The sequence below is a fragment of the Gouania willdenowi genome, chromosome 8 (assembly GCF_900634775.1).
Source record: "Gouania willdenowi chromosome 8, fGouWil2.1, whole genome shotgun sequence".
NCBI lineage: Eukaryota > Metazoa > Chordata > Actinopteri > Blenniiformes > Gobiesocidae > Gouania > Gouania willdenowi.
In genome coordinates, this window is record NC_041051.1 from 30,342,072 (window position 1) to 30,360,593 (window position 18,522).

The 18,522-nt window shown below is 36.4% G+C and overlaps 1 protein-coding gene across 1 annotated transcript in view; it reads left to right on the forward strand.

Moving 5' to 3' along the window:
• The first annotated feature begins 2,586 nt into the window (after nt 1-2,586).
• LOC114467800 (myosin phosphatase Rho-interacting protein-like) overlaps nt 2,587-18,522 on the forward strand; it is a 30,276-nt gene continuing 14,340 nt past the window's right edge. Inside the window, exons 1-8 of the mRNA XM_028454244.1 lie at nt 2,587-2,876; nt 5,705-5,782; nt 5,865-5,930; nt 8,413-8,564; nt 9,632-9,716; nt 11,370-11,484; nt 13,601-13,679; nt 15,755-15,869. Coding sequence (XP_028310045.1) covers nt 2,751-2,876; nt 5,705-5,782; nt 5,865-5,930; nt 8,413-8,564; nt 9,632-9,716; nt 11,370-11,484; nt 13,601-13,679; nt 15,755-15,869 — 816 coding nt within the window. The 5' untranslated portion in view covers nt 2,587-2,750. The remainder of the gene's footprint in view (nt 2,877-5,704; nt 5,783-5,864; nt 5,931-8,412; nt 8,565-9,631; nt 9,717-11,369; nt 11,485-13,600; nt 13,680-15,754; nt 15,870-18,522) is intronic.

The window sequence follows — 18,522 nt, forward strand, 5'->3', positions numbered from 1 at the left end:
GAAATGTTGATATTCTTCTAATACTAGGATGAAGTAAATCCATGTGTGTCAAACGTCAGATGAATCGTCTTCTTTAAAATAAATAAAGTATATTTGCACATGTTGATAAAAAGCACCTTGTTCAGTTTTTGTAGATACATTAAAAAGGTCATTTTTGCCAAAGCTTTTCTGCGTATGTGCCAAAGTATCTGCTAGAGATTAGTTTATGAGGACATACAGTAGATCTTCTCTGCTTTGGATATTTTCTGTTTCCAGGTTGACAAATGATGTATGGAGTGTTACGACTCATTATGAAATCAACTTCTGCTTTTTTTTTTTTATAGCCAAAAAAAAATAAAATAAAAGCCAAACCAGAGACAAAAAGCTTTGTAAATGATCTCCCACTGCCAGACACTTTAATAAATGCTTGCATCTCCATTCTGATTCCATTATTTCTTTATGCTGAGGATTTATTTATTTAGTGTTAGAAATAGGCACGTTGTCCATATTTTAAATCTAGGTTGTGTAAACTATTTTAGTTTATTTTGTTAAAATAAACAAAACAAAAAAAAGAAAAACTTGCAATGCAAAGTTAATGCACTAACAGAGATATTTTTAAAGAATGTCATAATTTGGTTTGTTTTTAGACTGGCATTAATGGCCATTCTCTGATTTTGGGTCCTTTTTGCAGAGTGGCACTTTTTGCACTTATTCATTTTTTATGTTTTTGTGTATTTTTATATGTAAAGTAAGTATGCCCAGAATTAAAGTGAAATATAAGCATGGTCATTTTCTACACTGCATTTTTTTTTTTTTTGAATGTTTTTTGGTAAGGAGGTTATTTATTTATTTTTTTAAATTAATTCCCAAAATATTGTTATCGTGAGTCCAGTATCGTGTATCGTCTCGTGAACTTTGTTTATCTTCTCACCCTTATTTATTGTATCTCATGTCTTATCTTTAACATTAGCTGGATGAACAATTGTATTGTAACTATTTGTTATTTCTTTTTGTTTATTTAGTTTGATTACGTATGTTTTTTTTTTTTTTTTGTATTTCTGTGCACTATTTGTAATAAATGTGGGATTTGTTTTGCTTTTGACATGGGTAGCTTTTAAAATCATCGTAATATTAATTAAATATTTAAACACAAATAAATCGAAATGTCTTTTAATCCCAAAAGCCTGCAGTCGTAACAGTAAGTTCCTTTTAGTTAAAAAGGTTGTACCAATAGTATATGTAAGTATGCCCAGAGTTAAAGTCAAATATGAGCATGGTTGTTTTATTTTTGTATTTTTATATTTTTTTACATTCATTCCAAAAATGGCGTTATCGTGAATCCAGTATTGTATATCGTATCGTGAACTTTGTTTATTATCCCACCCTCAATTAATGTATTTCATGTCTTATCTGTAACATTAGCAGGGTGAACTATAGACTTTAATCAACACTTTATTCATTATTGATCAGTTGTAATTAAGTGTAGTCAATCAATACGGTCATGTGGTTTCCTGTCAATAAGACGTTTTCTTTATTGCATGTTATGCACAGTACATTCATGCTTCTCCGTAAAAAATAAGTGCATAGAACATGACATCATAGACAACAATATAGAAAAAAATAAAAAATAAAGAGGCATTGTCTAACAGAAAAATAAGGTAAATCAGGCTAGAATAGGTTAAAGAGATTACAAAGCAGTCAGAATTCTAATCTTTGAATAAATAATTTATTAAGTTGAATGTGTGAATAGACTTGTTATTATTGATTAATTTGATGGATTCTTAAATGCTGTAAAGCAGGAATGGGCAACTCACAAAAATGTAACTGTATCTGATCCAAGGGCCACAATATCAACATTCATGTCAGCATTAGAATAATGATTGATCTAAGGATTAATACAGGGGAGGGGGAAAGAGTTTTGTTGTTTATTGTTGTTGTTTTGTCAGTTTTTAGTAATTATGTGTGTTTTTGTTGTTTTTTTGTGTTCTCGTCATAATTCTGTGTATTTTCCTGTCATTTTCTACATATTTGATGTTGATTTGTGCATTTTTGGTGTCACTTTTTTGTGTTTTTATTGTTGTGTTTGTATATTTCCTGTCATTTTGTGCAATTTTGTTAACAGTTTGTGTGTATTTGGAGCTATTCTGTAGTGTGTTGTTGTTTTTGTAGTCATTTTGTGTGTTTAAGTGGTTGTTGTGTCTGACTTTATTGTCATTTTGTGTTTTTTTGTACTTCTGCTGTCAATTTGTGTGCTATGCCAGGCTTTATATTCCTTCCAACTTCTTGAAATACAATTTTTGGGGGATTAGTTTTGGGGCCACACAAAATTAGACCGAAGGCCACATGTGGCCCCCGGGCCACCAGTTGCCTATATCTACTGTAAAGTGCGGGTTAATTTTCTGGAATTTAGACTTATGGATGTGGAATTTACCAAGTAAAATCATTATATTAATTGTTTGTTGTAGTTTTTTTTAGTTTTCGTATAACGAAATATATATATATTTTGTCTAGTTTAAAAAAAAACTGTCAAACGCGTATTTTATTTTGTAAAGTCGTGACGTCACGACGACATCACCATGACGACAGCTCTCAGTGACAGATGTTTGCTGGGCTCGGACCGCCTTCAACACTTCAGGCCGAAGCGCAGCAGCAGGACGGCGGCGCGGAGGCAGCCTTCAGCCGGGCACCGGAGGCAGCCTTCACCCGGGCACCGGAGGCAGGGCTGACTTCTGGAATAACTATTGTTTGTTGTTCAGAATTTGACCGAAAACATGTCGGGGGAAAAGGTTTTTAGCCCTTGCAGCCATTTTCAGGCGAATATCTTCAACAAAAGTAAATGTCAAAACTGCTTCAAGTCCCGAGAGCTTCATCCGCCGAACGACCACGACCTGGAGCAGGTACCGACCGGCTTTAACGAGACATTTAACGGCTTTAAAACCATTTTTACTCACATTAAAGACAGTTTACTGTTGTAAAAAAAAATGCTCGTCAAATGTTTAACATTTTTAACATCAATTTAGGATTAAAACTATTATTTATTTATTTATAGGTCCGTCACTTGTCTCATTCAACACTGTTTTAGTCCATACTGTTCACAAGTTTATCACAAAACATAGTACATTTAACCTATTTTTGTAGTTTTTTTGTAAATGTTTTTTTTTTCTTCTTTCTTTCTTTCTTTTTTTTTTTTTTTTTTAAATGTGCTTTTGCAACCCAGATAATGCGTTTTGATTGTTTCTCAAACTGTGGTTTGGGGACCCTTCATGGCCACAAGTAACAAACCATGGGTCTGTAAAATCTTTTAAAATTTTAAATATAAGCTCACAATTTAACCATTTAGACACAAGATAAGCAAAATGTACAAACAAAAATGTTACTTGTTTTTGGTTTTGAATCAGTATTTTCGAAGATTGATACTGTTTTAAATCATAAGTCACATTCAACTTGTTGACTGGTTTCTCCCCGAATGTAAGAAATATTATTTATAATAAATGATTCACAACAAGGTAGGAAGTTATTTTTAATGTGTTTTTTTATATGATGTCTGACATGAGAAACTGGCGGTTCAGGGGCCACATGTGGCTTTCGGTCTAATTTTGTGAGGCCCCCAAAGAAAGCTGCACAAAATTGACGTAAAAAGGGACCCACAAAACAACAGTAGAGAATGACAAAAGAAAATGTACTAAATTACAGAAGAATACACAAAAGTAAAACAAAAAAACACAAAATGACTACAAAGATATAAAAAACAACTGAAAAATATTCAAAAAACAGCAAAAATACAAAAAATGGTTTCAAAAATAGACAAAAATGAGTCATTAAAGACAAAACAACAACAAAAATACACAGAATGACAGAAAAATTATATATAACTACAACAAAATTATGAATAACAGATGAATATATGAAACAACTACAAAAGTACACAGGAATAATAGAAAATTATACAAAAGAGAACAAATTAAACAAAATGACTAAAATACAAAAAAGAGTTGTAAAACACAAAAAACACACAAAATGAGAGAAGCAAACAAAATGGCAATAAAAATAGATAAAATTACTCCAAAAAAAAAAAGAACTGAAAAATATTCAAAAAACAGCAAAATCCAAAACATGGCTTCAAAAATAGACAAAAATTTGTCATAAAAGACAAAACAACAACAAAAATACACAGAATGACAGAATAAATAAGCATAACGACAACTAAATTATAAATAATGAGAAAAAATGTATGAAACAACTACAAAAGTTCACACAAATAATAGAAAATGATACAAAACAACAGCAAAAATACACAAATGAGAGAAAAATAAACTAACTGAACTTCTCTAATCTGATTACCTATATTTTTGTATTAAATGTAGGCTTTGTTTTGCACTGACATTGATAGCTTTTAAAAACATGGCAATATTGATTAAATACTTAAATACAAATGTCTTCCATAAAGTATTATTGTAGCTTTTGCACACACTGAGGCTGATTTTTCTTATCAAAGTGTCAGAAAAGGTGTTTTTTTTTTCAGGTTCGTCATGTTGATGTGATGTGAGCAGACAATCCTACATGCCTCACATTGTTTAGATATGTTATGGCAGGCTGCGTGCCACCACCATGCCCTGTCATTTTAGCACCGTCGCTCCATGTCGCAAACACACTCTACAAACACCATTACAGCTGTTTGGGAATACTGTGTGCATTTATCCATTATTGTGATAAGTCAACATTTCATTTACGACTTGTACGAACACAGATATGCAAAGAAGAAGTTTCTCTTGTTTTTGTTTTGTATATTTTTCTCCCGTTTTGTTGTTGTTTGGTGTTTTTGGATTTATTATTTTTTCTTGTCATTTTGTGTGTTTTCGAAGTTGTTTTGCATTAATTTTTTTATTTATTTTTTTTTTTTTTTGTTTAGTTTTCAGTGATTTTTTGTATTCTTCTGTCATTTTGTATATTTTTGTGGTCGTCTTGTGTGTTTTGCATGTTATTTTGTGCCTTTTTTTTGTCGTATTGTGTCTTTGGAGTTATTTTGTGTGTTTTTTTGGACATATTTTGCATATTTTTTAAATTGTTTTTCAGTAATTTTGTGTATTTTTTTGTAATCTTGTGTCTTTTAAGTCATTTTTGGCATTTTCGTTGTCACATTATTTTTGTTGCCATAATATTAGTTTTTTTCATTTTGCGTTCTTTTTGGTGTTTTGTATAATTTTTGTATATATTTTCTCGCATTTAGTGTGTGCTCGTTGTAGTTTTGTGTCTTTGGAGTTAGTTTTGTGATTTTTTTATTGCGTTCTTTTTATTTTGTATATTTTTCAGTCATTTTGAGTATCTTTGTTTTCTCTGTGTGTTTTTAGTCATTTTGTGTATTTTTGTTGTTGTTTTTTTTAGAGATTTTGCACATTATTTTATGCATTTTTGTTGTCATTATGTGTCTTTTAAAATTATTTTTATGTGTTTTTGTTGGAATTTTGTAGATTTTTCTCTGATGTTTTTGGAGTTCCTTTTGCATACTTTTTTGTTAGTTTTCAGTAATTTTGTGCATTTTTGTTGTCATAATGCAATATTTTTGGAGTAATTTTGTGTTTTTTGTTGTCATATTGTCTATTTTTGTATAATTTTTTTGTGGTTAACTTGGGAGATGCAGAAAATTAGACACATTTGTGCTTTTTCATCGTTTTTTTGCTTCCAAGTGAAGACGCTGAGTTCCCACTGACGTCTCCTCTCCTTCCAGGTGAAGCCCGTCTATGCAGGCTGGCTGTGTTTGGCTCCTGAGGGGACAGATTTTGACAACCCCGTTCACAGATCTCGGGTAAGAACATTATTATCCAACACATTTCTCAGACCTGCTCCATCATTCTTCCTTCAGACATTTGTTTTTTGTTTTTTTCCAGAAATGGCAGCGACGCTTCTTCATCCTGTACGAGGACGGCGCTCTGAGCTTTGCTCTGGATGAACTGGTGAGAGACGCAAACTGTGACAAAAATACACCACACACGCACGGCACGCACACTGTAAGCCACGTGTGTCAAACTCAAGGCCCGGGGGCCAAATTTGGCCCAACAATTGTTCTCAAACTTTAATGGCTCAAGTACCCCCTTTCTTTTATTTCTGAATCCCAGTACCCCCTTTGACCAACTGCAACATTTTGCTTTGAAAGCTATTTATGAATGGAATGATCAAGTGATAACACACATTTTAAATAATCTCATTTTGTAAATAAGTGGAATGAAACAGTATTTAATGCAGTGGTTCACAACCTTTTTTGGATCGTGACCCCATTTTGATATCAATCATTTCTGGAGACCCCAAAGATATTTCATTTTTGATCATTTGATAAATTTCAGTCAGGTTTTGGTTCTCATCACAGCACTGAAACTGCTCTTATCAAAGTGATCAATGACATAAGGTTGAACACTGATTCAGGAAAAGTATCTGTTCTCATTCTATTGGATCTAAGTGCTGCATTTGATACTGTAGATCATACAATTTTGTTGCACAGATTGTAAACATGGGTTGGACTAAATGGAAAAGTAATGCAATGGTTTAAGTCATACTTGGAGGAGCGAAGCTATTTTGTAAGCATTGGAAACTTTGAATCTGACAGATTCCCAATGTCCTGTGGGGTTCCTCAGGGATCTGTTCTTGGACCTCTTCTGTTTAACCTTTACATGCTTCCTTTAGGACAAATTTTACAGAACTGTAAGGTTGATTATCAGAGCTACGCAGATGACACAGAACTATATCTATCACTGAACCCAGATGACTATGGTCCCATTGAGGTGTTGTGTGACTGTTTAGAAAAAGTAAACTGCTGGATGTGTGAAAACTTCCTTCAACTAAACCATGACAAGATGGAGGTGATTGTCTTTGGTAACAAGGAAAAGAGGACTGCTGTCAGCAATTATCTGAGTCTGGATCTTTAAAAGCTAAAGACCAAGTCAAAAACCTTGGTGTTCTGATTGACTCAGATCTTACATTCAGCATCAGATCAAATCTATCACAAAAACATCTTCTACCACCTAAAGAACATCTCCAGAGTGAAAGGTTTAATGGCTCAGAAAGATCAGGAGAAACTGGTCCATGCTTTTATCTCCAGCAGACTGGACTATTGTAATGGTCTTCTGACAGGAATCCCCCAAAAGAGCATCAAACATCTACAGCTGGTTCAGAACGCTGCAGCTCGGGTCTTAACCAGAACAAAGAGGTCAGAACACATTACTCCAGTTTTAAAGTCTTTACACTGGCTCCCAGTCAGCCTCAGAATAGACTTTAAAGTTCTGCTGCTGGTGTATAAATGTGTGAATGGGTTTGGTCCAGAATACATCAGTGACATGTTAGTCAGGTATGAACCCAGCAGGTCTCTCAGATCTATGGACACAGGTCAGATAGTGGAGCCCAGAGCTCACAGTAAACATGGTGATGCTGCTTTTAGTTGTTATGCTGCAAAGAAGTGGAACAAACTGCCAGCAGAGCTGAAGTCAGCATTACATGAACATTTTTAAATCAAAGTTAAAGGCACTTTTTTTCTCTACTGCATATGATTGAGAGAGAGATTTATGGTCATGTTGTTGATGTAATGATGATTTTACTGATGATTTTAATTGATTTTACTGATGATTTTAAATGTTCTTATTGATTTAAATGTTCTTATTGATTTTAAACAATTGAATGTTTTATCATGTAAAGCACATTGAGTTGCCTTGAGTATGAAATGTGCTATACAAATAAATTTGCCTTGCCTTGCCTTGCCTCTCTCTCTCTACAGTTGTGCGATGGCACTACAAGTACCCCTTGTAGTGCCATCGCGTACCCCTAGGAGTACACGTACCCCCATTTGAGAAAAAATCGAGAAAGAAAAAACATGAAACATTTTGTAAATGACCAACTAACTCAGTTGTAGATATCTCATCCCCTCCAAATAAACAAATCAATTCAAATCCACAATATTTGCAGAGCTGAATTTACCATTTCTTATATAACACGACGGCCGTTACTTTTAATCTCTCTCTATCTTTCAATTTTTACTAAATATAGCAATCTTTCATCAATTTTTTCTTTTTTAATTGACTTTATTATTTTATTTATTTTATTTATTTATTTATTTGAGAGGGACAATGCAATTCAACATAGATACAAAAGTGTGCAGCTGATGTGTTTTCCACCTAAAATCTTCCTCTGTGTAAACATCTGCATGTTTCTATGTGTCGGGATAAAGACGCCATCTTTAAGCCAGATGTCGCATGCACGACCAGAGCACAGGATTTGGGCTTAGCACATCCCTTAACACACACACACACACACACACACACACACACATAAATACACATAAGCATCCCCCCCCTCCTTCGTCTCTCACAGTTATCCCCTTAAATCTTTTTCCCTCATCTCTCTTTTATTCTACTCCAAATGCCACAAACTGACCCTGACTCTGGTCCCCAGCCCAGCACGCTGCCTCAGGGCACAGTCGACATGAATACGTGCACGAACATCGTGGACGCAGAGCCACGGACCGGACAAAGGAACGCAGTGTGGATCATCACCTCCAAGCAGGAAATATTCATCCGTGGAGACAACAAAGACATCATTAATGGGTCCGAGAACAGTGATAATGTCCACTTCTGTGTGTGTGTGTGTGTGCGTGTGCGTGTGCGTGTGTGTGTGTGTGTGTGTGTGTGTGTGTGTGTATGTGTGTGTGAGAGGCAGGGTTGCGGTCAATTATCCATGTTCAATTACAATTCTGTTGACTGGCTTTTTTTCCAATTACAATTAAAATGACAATTATTACTTTCCCCCTGAAAGTCAATTACAATTACGTTCTCAGTTGCTAAAATTCAATTACAATAAATAATCACTTAACCTTCCTCTTGTGTTAGCTTCCTGTTAGCATCACTTATGATTACAAGTCAGGTTTGACCCACGTCTTAAATCAGCTGTGAAATACAATAAAAAAAAGAAATATTCAAAAAACAGCAAAAATAAAAAACACAAAATGGCTTAAAAAATAGACAAAAAAAATAGTCAAACTAGACAAACAATAACAAAAATACACAGAATGACAGAAAATATATAAATAATGAGAGATAAATATACAAAACTACAAATGTACACACAAATAATAGAAAATGATTCAAAACAACAGCAAAAATACACAGAATGAGAGAAAAATAAACTTAATGACGACTAAAATACAAAGAAAGAGTCGTGAAACACAAAAAACACGCAAAACGAGAGAAACAAACAAAACGACAACTAATGTCCTCGTTCCATATTTATTTCAGACATATATTTTTGTATTTCTAAGTCAATTACAATTACATTCTCAATTACTGAAGTTCATTTAGAATTAATAATTTCATTAGCTTTTTAATAACATTTTAATAATTGTAAACTACATAAGTGTAAGACAAAGAACTGTAAAGTGGTTCCTCAGGTTTGCATTTAATACAATTGTAAATGACAGTTTTTATAGAATTTCCATGACAACTACAATTACAAAGTCATTTTTGTAATTATACAATGAATTCAATTATGATTAAAACAGCAACATATTTTTTTCAGTTATTATTACCATTACAATTACATCAAAATTATAATTATAATTAACCCCAGCCCTGGTGGGAAGGTTTGTCCTCACCATCATGTTGTGTTTCCTCTGCAGTTGGAGCGAGCAGCTCACCGTCTACCTGCAAACAAACACACAACATCAGAAGAAGAAACGCAAAGTCGAGCCTTTGGCAACTCAGGTATTAAAAAAATCAAATATCAAAGATATTAATGTTTTACGCACATTTAACGCTAATCATTTCAAGTCAAATGAAGTCTAACCAGAAGTACAATTCTGGGTTGAATTTGACACAGACACATTTATTAACAAACAGCTGCACAAAATAATGCCACGTTTGGCTTTTCCTCCTGTAAGGGACAGCACGTGTGAGTGAGTTCTGTTAAGGCTTCTTAAAGGGAAGGTCAGGGTTAGGACACACTCAAGAATCATCTAACTGTGCTTTTCATTCTGTTCTTAGAAGTAACGAAAGCAGCGACTCATATATTGATATAGACGATATTGTAATTTTCTATATCTCCAAAGCAGAAAACTGGATATACAGTATCTTGAATTTCAAATGGAAGTGGAATGGGCAATCAGGATCTGATCCAGATGAGACTTGGTGCAGTGAATGAGGAACAAACCTGACATAATTGAGTCAAATTTGGTCAAATACGAAAGTGAAGCGTTACACATTCCGAGAAATCTTTAGCTCTGCAACACTTAGGAGTCTCTATATCCCCTGATATGTCCGTGAGGAGGTTCTGTGCCCGACACCAGCTAAAGTGAAAAGGACACGTTTCTGATGCATAGTTGGAAGCAGCGATCTTGTCATGCCAAACTGCCGTTAGCATAGCCGTTAGCGTTGGATGAGAGTACACTTCCGGGTCACGTATTTTGGCAAATCGGGAATGGAGAAAATGAATACAGGCATTTGTTTTCTGTTTTTCGTTTCCTGTACCGAAGCAAAAGAGATTGAATTAGAAAAACAAGGCATTTTCCATTTTTTTATTTTGGTTTTGGAAACAAATATCAAATAATGAGTGTTTTTTTTCCGTTTTTCGTTTTTGTTACATAATTAAAAACGAATGATACACGGATTAGTTTGCCTCTGATCAGTCTCAAATACAACATTTAAAGCTGATTCTTTCATGTATATTGTAGGTCAGAGGTATAGGCAACTTTTATCATAGCAGGGCCACAAATGTGTGTTTGTTTGATCAAAGGTCACATGATCAACATTCATGTCACAGCATTTGTATTAATGAGCGATCTGAGCATTAATACAGGAAAGAACAAAGAGTTTTTATAGTTATTGTGTGTTTTTCCTTCATTCTGTGTATGTTTGTTGTTGAGGCATTTTGTGCATTTCTGTTGTCATTTTCTGTTTTTTTTTTTAATATATTTATTAGAGTCATATTGTGTATTTGTGCTATCATTTTGTATTTTTTGGAGTCATTTTTTTGTCATTTTTTTGTTTTTCATTTCTGTTGTTGTTTTGCTTGTTTTTTAATACTGTGGGTTTGTCGTGTATTATGTGTATTCTATATTAAACCGCTGGATTTGTTTTAGCTGTCAGGTAGTTTGACAGGGAGGAGCTCACATTCTTATAGGGTAGGAGGAGCCAGGATTGTCAGGAGGAGGAGTTTTCGCATTGTGACAAAAAATCCAACTCTCCCGTTGTGGAAATGTGGAATAATAAGGGAGGGAGGAAACAGAACTTTTTCATGGCCCTCTGAATGAGGCTAAAGAGATGTATATCACTGTAATAAAATCATTATTAACTGATTTTTTCGTAATACCGCCCCTTTAATGAAGACAAAACTAAAGGACTTCCTCTCTTCATCCAAAGGAACCGAGTCCTGCTAAAATGGCAGCCACTGATAGAGTGAACGGACACACAGACGAGAACGCCGCCTGGATCGCCAACGTTACAGAACCTCAAAGTCCTGAGGTGGCACACACAGGTGCGACACACACACACACACACTCGTTCATATTTGACGTCCCTCTGCAGATCACAGCTCCTCACATCCTGCAGATGTTCACACACTGTCGAGTCTTTTGACCGTGCACTGACTCGCAGTCGTGGGAAACTCGCCGGAGGAGTTTGTGCTGAAACAGGATGTGGAGTTACACAAACACACACGGAGAGATGAGCAGGAAGTCCATGTCTCTGACCTTCGGGCATCATAAAAAAAAGCCAACAGACCACGAGCAACCATGAAGGAGCTCTTAAACACGTCTTAATGGGCTTGATGTTGGACGGAGGCCGTGGACAGCGCCAGGGTTCAGAGTCAGACTCCTGCTGACTTCATTAAAGGAACACAAAGCTCTCTGTCTGCCCCGCTTCCTCATCAAGCTCCTCCACTTTGTTTCTTTAAATTATCTGTATTTTTATTTGTCACTTTTTTTAGGATTTGGATTTGATGTCAAATTAAAACTTTAAAGCTGCTGGAGAAAAAAAGATGTAAAAGCTTAAAATTGCTGCTTGAGTTTGTTTGGATCTCTACTGTAAACACTCTCTTATCAACATTGACACACCGAAAAGTTTGGCACATTGCATTGTTGGATTTGGAGTCCTGTAGACCAGAAGTTCTCAACCATTAGGGGTCACGGGACACTGAGAGGGGGTCGCCAGATGCCTTTTTTTAACAGTTGAATCCCATTTTTGTGTATTTTTACCCTTTTTCTGCAACTACACCAAACGTGCCATATTTTAACCTATTTTCATCACTTTTTCTTGCCATATTTTTGCACATTTTAATGCATTTTTGCTACATTACTCCAATTTCTACCACTTCTCTATTAAATTCCAATCTCTTTTTCTGCACATTTTTCCACTTTTCTCGCCTAATGTTGCATATGTTGGCCCATTGTTGTCACCTTTAACCTCTTTTCACCACAATTCATGCTTATTTTTGCCATTTTAACTACATTCACGGTTTGCAATGTCCATTGTTTGCCAGTTTAAACTAAATGTTCCTACTTTATAAATTACATTACCCTAAACATTACCCTTAATGTAAAATTATATTTCACCGTAGACGATCCATGGGAGAGGAAATACAAACGGTAATCCGGACGTGACGAGAACTTTATATCTGAACATTGATTGGCTTAAATCTCCAAAATGGCAATGCCCAAAATTAAAGCTTTAGAGCAATCATCTAAAGAGCTTTCACGTGATTGGTCAGTGTCACATTAATGGTTTATTTTGTTGCTCAGGTAATGAATTTCATTTAAAATAATCGGTCGCACATTGTTCAAGGGAGAGTTAAGGCACCTTCGGAGAGCTCCTCTTCTCTGCTTCATTGTCTACTACCAAACCCCTGAGATGGAACTGTTGTCCCCATGCGGTCACAGAGTTTTTCACGTCACAACTGTTTTTATCCTCTTTTGGTAAACAAAAGAGGGTTTCATTGACATTTTTTACTTTTCCTGATAATTTAGAGCAACCAAAAGCAGCACAAGTTGGCATTTTGACCTAAAAAGCTGCTCAATGATCTAAAAATCAGGCCGAATGCTTCACTGCAATAGGAAACAATGGGATGTTTACAGGCAGTGGGGCCTTATGACATCATCAATCACATGATTTCAAGATGGTGGAACACAGGCTCTAAAACTGTAAAGTAGTCCCATTTGTAAAAGTTAATAAAATGAAAAGAATATGATGCAAAGAAATATGTTTTGTTTGGCATAGATCTTCAAATAAGTACATGTCAAAGGTTTTAGGCCACATTTGTAAAAACAGTGGAGGATCCCTCTTTGCCTGTATAAGGAGAATCCGTCGGTTAAAAATTACTGTCGTAAAAGTGTGTAAATTTATAAAATCAACACAAATGCACATGATACTGTTCTTTTAATGGACTCTGAAAAGTAATAAGCTGTGTTTGTGGATGTTAACTTTAGGAATCAGCCCTTTGTGTGATTACAACATCACTATTTCCTCCCGTTTACCGGCTGCTGGATGCTTAAAGGCGGGGCCGTGTTGGTGCAGAGGAGCGAGGGATCTCGTACTGACACGTCAGGTTTGATTCTCCAACTGCTTCAAAACTTTTTTGTGTTGCTCTCCATCTCTAGGCGACGTATCCTCGTGCCTGTGCGAGGCCCCCAGAGACGCTTTGAGCGCAGACGGCGAGCACCGGGCGTTGGACGGAAGGTTAGGAAGAAGTATTTTTGGTTTATTTCTGTGGCTGTGAGCTGTTTAAAGCCCATCTGCAGACACAAACGGGAAAATGTGCAAACGATTAGCGCAAAAGGACATCCAGTGCGTGCCCAGTGTGAAGCCATCGCACACATCAAAGGTCCAAGCGCTCCATTAGACATCAGACCGCTGCTTTTTAAATTAGCCTGGGAGAATCCCTCCCAGCATGTAAACCAGTGGTCACATGAGCAGCCTGTACATGTCAGCTCCTCACTCCCGTTGCCTTTTTGGGAATGCAAAAACACTAAATATCCCCTCCCCTCCAAATAAGGCCAGAAATTCCAAAACACTGGTGTAATTAGATATGTGCTGCATTGTTTCTCAGGACCTGGACGCTCAGGCTCAGGCTCAGCACACTCCAGCTGAAGCTCAGCTCGAGGGCGGTCGGACTCTGCAGCCTCTGGAGGAAACAAAACATGACGTTATTCTCAAACTACCTCAAGAAAACGTCTGTTTACAGAAAAAAAAGCACAATAAACTCAGGCCCCTAATCTCCCAGCCTTTAGCACCATTAAAGGATACTTAGTTTTAAGGTCAAAACAAACACATTCATGTAAAATATAATCAACAAAGTAAACTGTAATTACACATTATTATACAGTACCTGTGACATTGATTAACATCCTTTTATCAGCGCACACAGGTTAAAGGTTAATGGGTAAACACTCACACACAGGCTCCTGTTCTGAGACTATTATTAAACTTGCAACATAAAATCTATGTTCTATGTTCTATATTTTGTCTGCAGATGCTAAAGATACCATGGTGTATGGTGTCCTTTTTAACAACATGTAGATTATTAGGAGGTACAACAATTCGTTTACACTCAATAAACACCTCACATGCAGAATGTTGTTCTATACGCCCATGAAAGCATCACACACATTAAGTGTGTGTGTGTGTGTGTGTGTGTGCGTGCGTGCGTGTGTGTGTGTGTGTGTGTGTGTGTGTGTGTGTGTGTGTAAATACAGGGAAAATCCTTTAAAATGTGTTATGTGGAATAAATATTTAAATTAATTATGTTTCTAAAATAACTTAACATAACTTAATTGAACTTAACAACCTAATGTAACTTAATGTAACCTAACTTGAGGTAATGTTACTCAATGTAACATAACCTGAGGGATGTAACTTAACGTAACTTAACATAACCTAATGTAACTTAATGTAACCTAACTTGAGGTAATGTTACTCAACGTAACATAACCTGAGGGATGTAACTTAACGTAACTTAACATAACCTAATGTAACTTAATGTAACATAACCTGAGGTAATGTAACTTAATGTAACTGAACTTAAGGCAATGTAACTTGATTTATCGTAACTTCATCTGACTTAACATAACTTAACTTGAGGTAATGGAACTTATCGTAAGGTAACTTAACTTAACCTGACTTGACATAACTTAATGTACCTCATCATAACTTGACTTGGATCACATGATTTGGGAATAAAATAATAATAAATAATGATACATCAATTTTATATAGCGCTTTTTTGGACACTCAAAGTCACTTTACAGAATTAAGGGATTATTCTTTCATTCCACACTTAGTGGTGGTAAGCTACTGTTGTAGCCACAGCTGCCCTGGGGTAGACTGACGGAAGTGAGGCTGCCATAGTGCGCTCACACATTACATTCATACGAGGCAATGTGGGTGAAGTGCCTTGCCCAAGGGCACAATGACAGATACCACTGGGGTGACTGCCACCCACTAAAAGGGACTAATTGGACTTTAATTTTACCAGCTGTTTGCTGGCTCAGTGTGTGTGCTGTCAATGACTGGTTTGACTCTCATTTGTAATTAAAAAGTAACTTAAAGTAGTTGTTTTGTTCAGATCACTTTATTTTTTACTAATTTTACACCTCATTTGTTTTCGTTTGTGATATAGTCAAAATAAATGAGCTCTCGCGATGTGAGGACCAAATAATTCAGATTAGTTTCAGTGTGTGTGTTCATCACATAATCTGAATTTTCCTTCCCGTGTGCTCTTGTGCTTGAATGGTTTTACCGTTTGTGTTTTTCAGCCGTGGCAGCTCCGCTGAGAGGCTGCTGGGGTCAGAGGTCAACAGGCCTGAGCAGGAAGTGGATCTACCCGGTGGCAGGCAGGGCAGGAGCGAGGCCCGGGCCAACACACGAGAGGTACCAACAGTAACACAGTGCAAAGCTGCACGGCACACTGAAGCAGCTTTTATTTCTAACTGTGAGGGAAACGCTACATTTAAAGCTCCTCAACATTTCCAGTCCATTCCTAAATGTTTGTGAAACAAAAAAAAGAAAACGTCTCCTGATCAGTTTTCATTGGATAAATAGAAATCCTAACAGTGACTTGTTGCGAGGTGGATCATGTTATTAGTGCAAGTCGCTGCAGGCCTGGCTCTTTATACAACACCACGTGACATCACAGTCTGAAACATGCTGATTGAACAAATTCCACATGCACATCTTTTTTTTTTACACTTTATGTTCAGAAATGTCAGATCAGAAACTGTGCAGCTGATGATTTACTCACCTTCATCATCTTCATCATCAGTGTGCACCCCATCAGCTGTAAAATATAACTGCTAAACACAGAATGTGCCCAACTCAAGACCTTTAGAGCAGTGTTTCTCAAATGGGGGTACGTGTACCCCTAGGGTTACCCGATGGCACTACAGGGGGTACTTGAGGGAGAAAGACCGAGTGGTAAATGAACAAATAAAGTGTCAGTCTTGGTCCCACACCAGGACCAGTGACATGATTAAAAAAAAATTATAAAAATCAATCTATTCAGGAGCCACTAAATCAGTGTTTTTCAACCTTGGGGTTGGGACCCTATGTGGAGTCACCTGGAGTTTAAATGGGGTCACCTGAAATTTCTGAAAAACAAAAATAAGTTTTGGAAATTTGTCTTTTTTTTTTTTTTTTTTTGATTAAAACAACACAATCTTAAACAACTGTATTTCTATACTTTTATTTTGTGAAATCTAAATCTAGCTCAACTAAAAGGCAGTAAAAAGAAAACATGATCAGAAACTAATTCTAGAGAAAAAAAATGTCTTTGTTATCACTCATTCATTCCATTGTTATTCTCTGTAGTTTAAAAAAAAAGTTTTTTAAGCAAAATGCTGTAGTCAGACAAAGTGTTTGAGAAACACAGCTTTAGAGCGTCCAGTTTGCCCCGAAGGAGAAAGTAAACATGACAGAAAACATGAATCATTGTTTGAAATACAAAGTTTTTCAGTTGTAGATATCTCAAGCTGTGTTTCCATTACACTTAGAAATGCACAAAATCTAAATAGCGCAATAAAAACTGGTAATGGAAACACCTGAATTTAGACAAAAACACTCAAATATTGCAAACTTCTTTACGCTTTCATGAGGAGGTTTTTCAGACGTTTCGATATTGAAATGTATCGCAAAAGCTCAAAGGAAACACTTTTTACACAATTACACATCACAGGACGTGACGTACCTGGTCACATGGTACATGTTAACAGAAGAGGAGACCAAGACATTTCTTAGCATTAGACTAATGAATATATTATTACTGCCACATTAGACAGGAAACCACAATGGAGTGTTATAAGGAGGTTCTGAGTGTCTCATCCTGTGAGCGAAGTTTCACAGGAGAAAAATGTAATGGAAACACAGCTACAGTTTTTTAAAACACACAAATTCAATGAACTTCAACAGCATTTGCAGGGTTTAGTTTTCCCTTGTATCACATGACGGCAGTCATTTTTAATCCCAAAGTGTTGAAAGAACACCAAAATTTTCCAAAATCCTTAAATTTTCCTTAAACTTTCCCCAAATTAAATATAAAATTGGTCACAAAATCAAGACAATTTAAAGTGAAGGTCCTTCAGGGACTGATATCTATCACTTAATGCTCGGATATCGGCGGCGCCTTACATGCTTTACATATCATTTACATGTGGAAGTGCAAACTAGGGCACGTTAATGTTGAAATCGCTCCAATCTGCAGCACACTTGAGATTAAACTGGTTTATTTGTGACCCATTACAGCCCTGTTTAAAGCAGCATTTGGCTGGAAAACCAACTCTGATTCTTAAAGCCTTACAATGAGACTCCCAGGCCTTAAACACTTGTCAGATACCACTGCACACCTCCACATCACTTAGGTAATCTTAAAGCCTCTTCAGCGTGTTTCGTGTGATTACATTAAATGTTTCATCAAACTGGGTTTGTTCAGGGTAAGTTTCATTTTGCTCCATGTGATCATGATTAATTCCCTGTATGAGTTGACCATGTCTAAAACCAGTCGCTGTTTCCAGTTAGGGGGCACAGGCTGATCTGTGACTCAGGCTTCCAGGTGTTTTCACACTGAAGACGTCACTTTAAACTCAAAGCTGTGACGTGACCAAACAGACCTCCTGAATTCCCTGCGGCGCCGTTTTGCATCTGCCTCTCATAAACAATCTGTGATCCTCATTTATTCTGGATAAAAGCAGGCGATGAGTGTTTGGCATGAGGCGCGTGGACGCGGCGATCTAGCCGTGTCAAGGCATGCGTCTGTCCCAGGCTGAGCGAGCGTGTGTGTGCAGGTGAGACTGCAGCAATGAATCATTCAGTGACTGCGTCTTGTTTGCGAATAGAACTGGTTTTAATGCCCCGCAGTGAGACAGCTACATTCCTCACTTTGGTTTTTTTGTTTTTTTCTAAGGGATTCCTCTGGATTCAAGCAGCACAAAGTGTTACGCTCTCAATGGGAGTATTACTACTGATACACTCTGTTTACTGCCTCCTAGGGTACATCTGTTCGGGAGGGATAGTCAGTGCGTTGTCAGGCCAG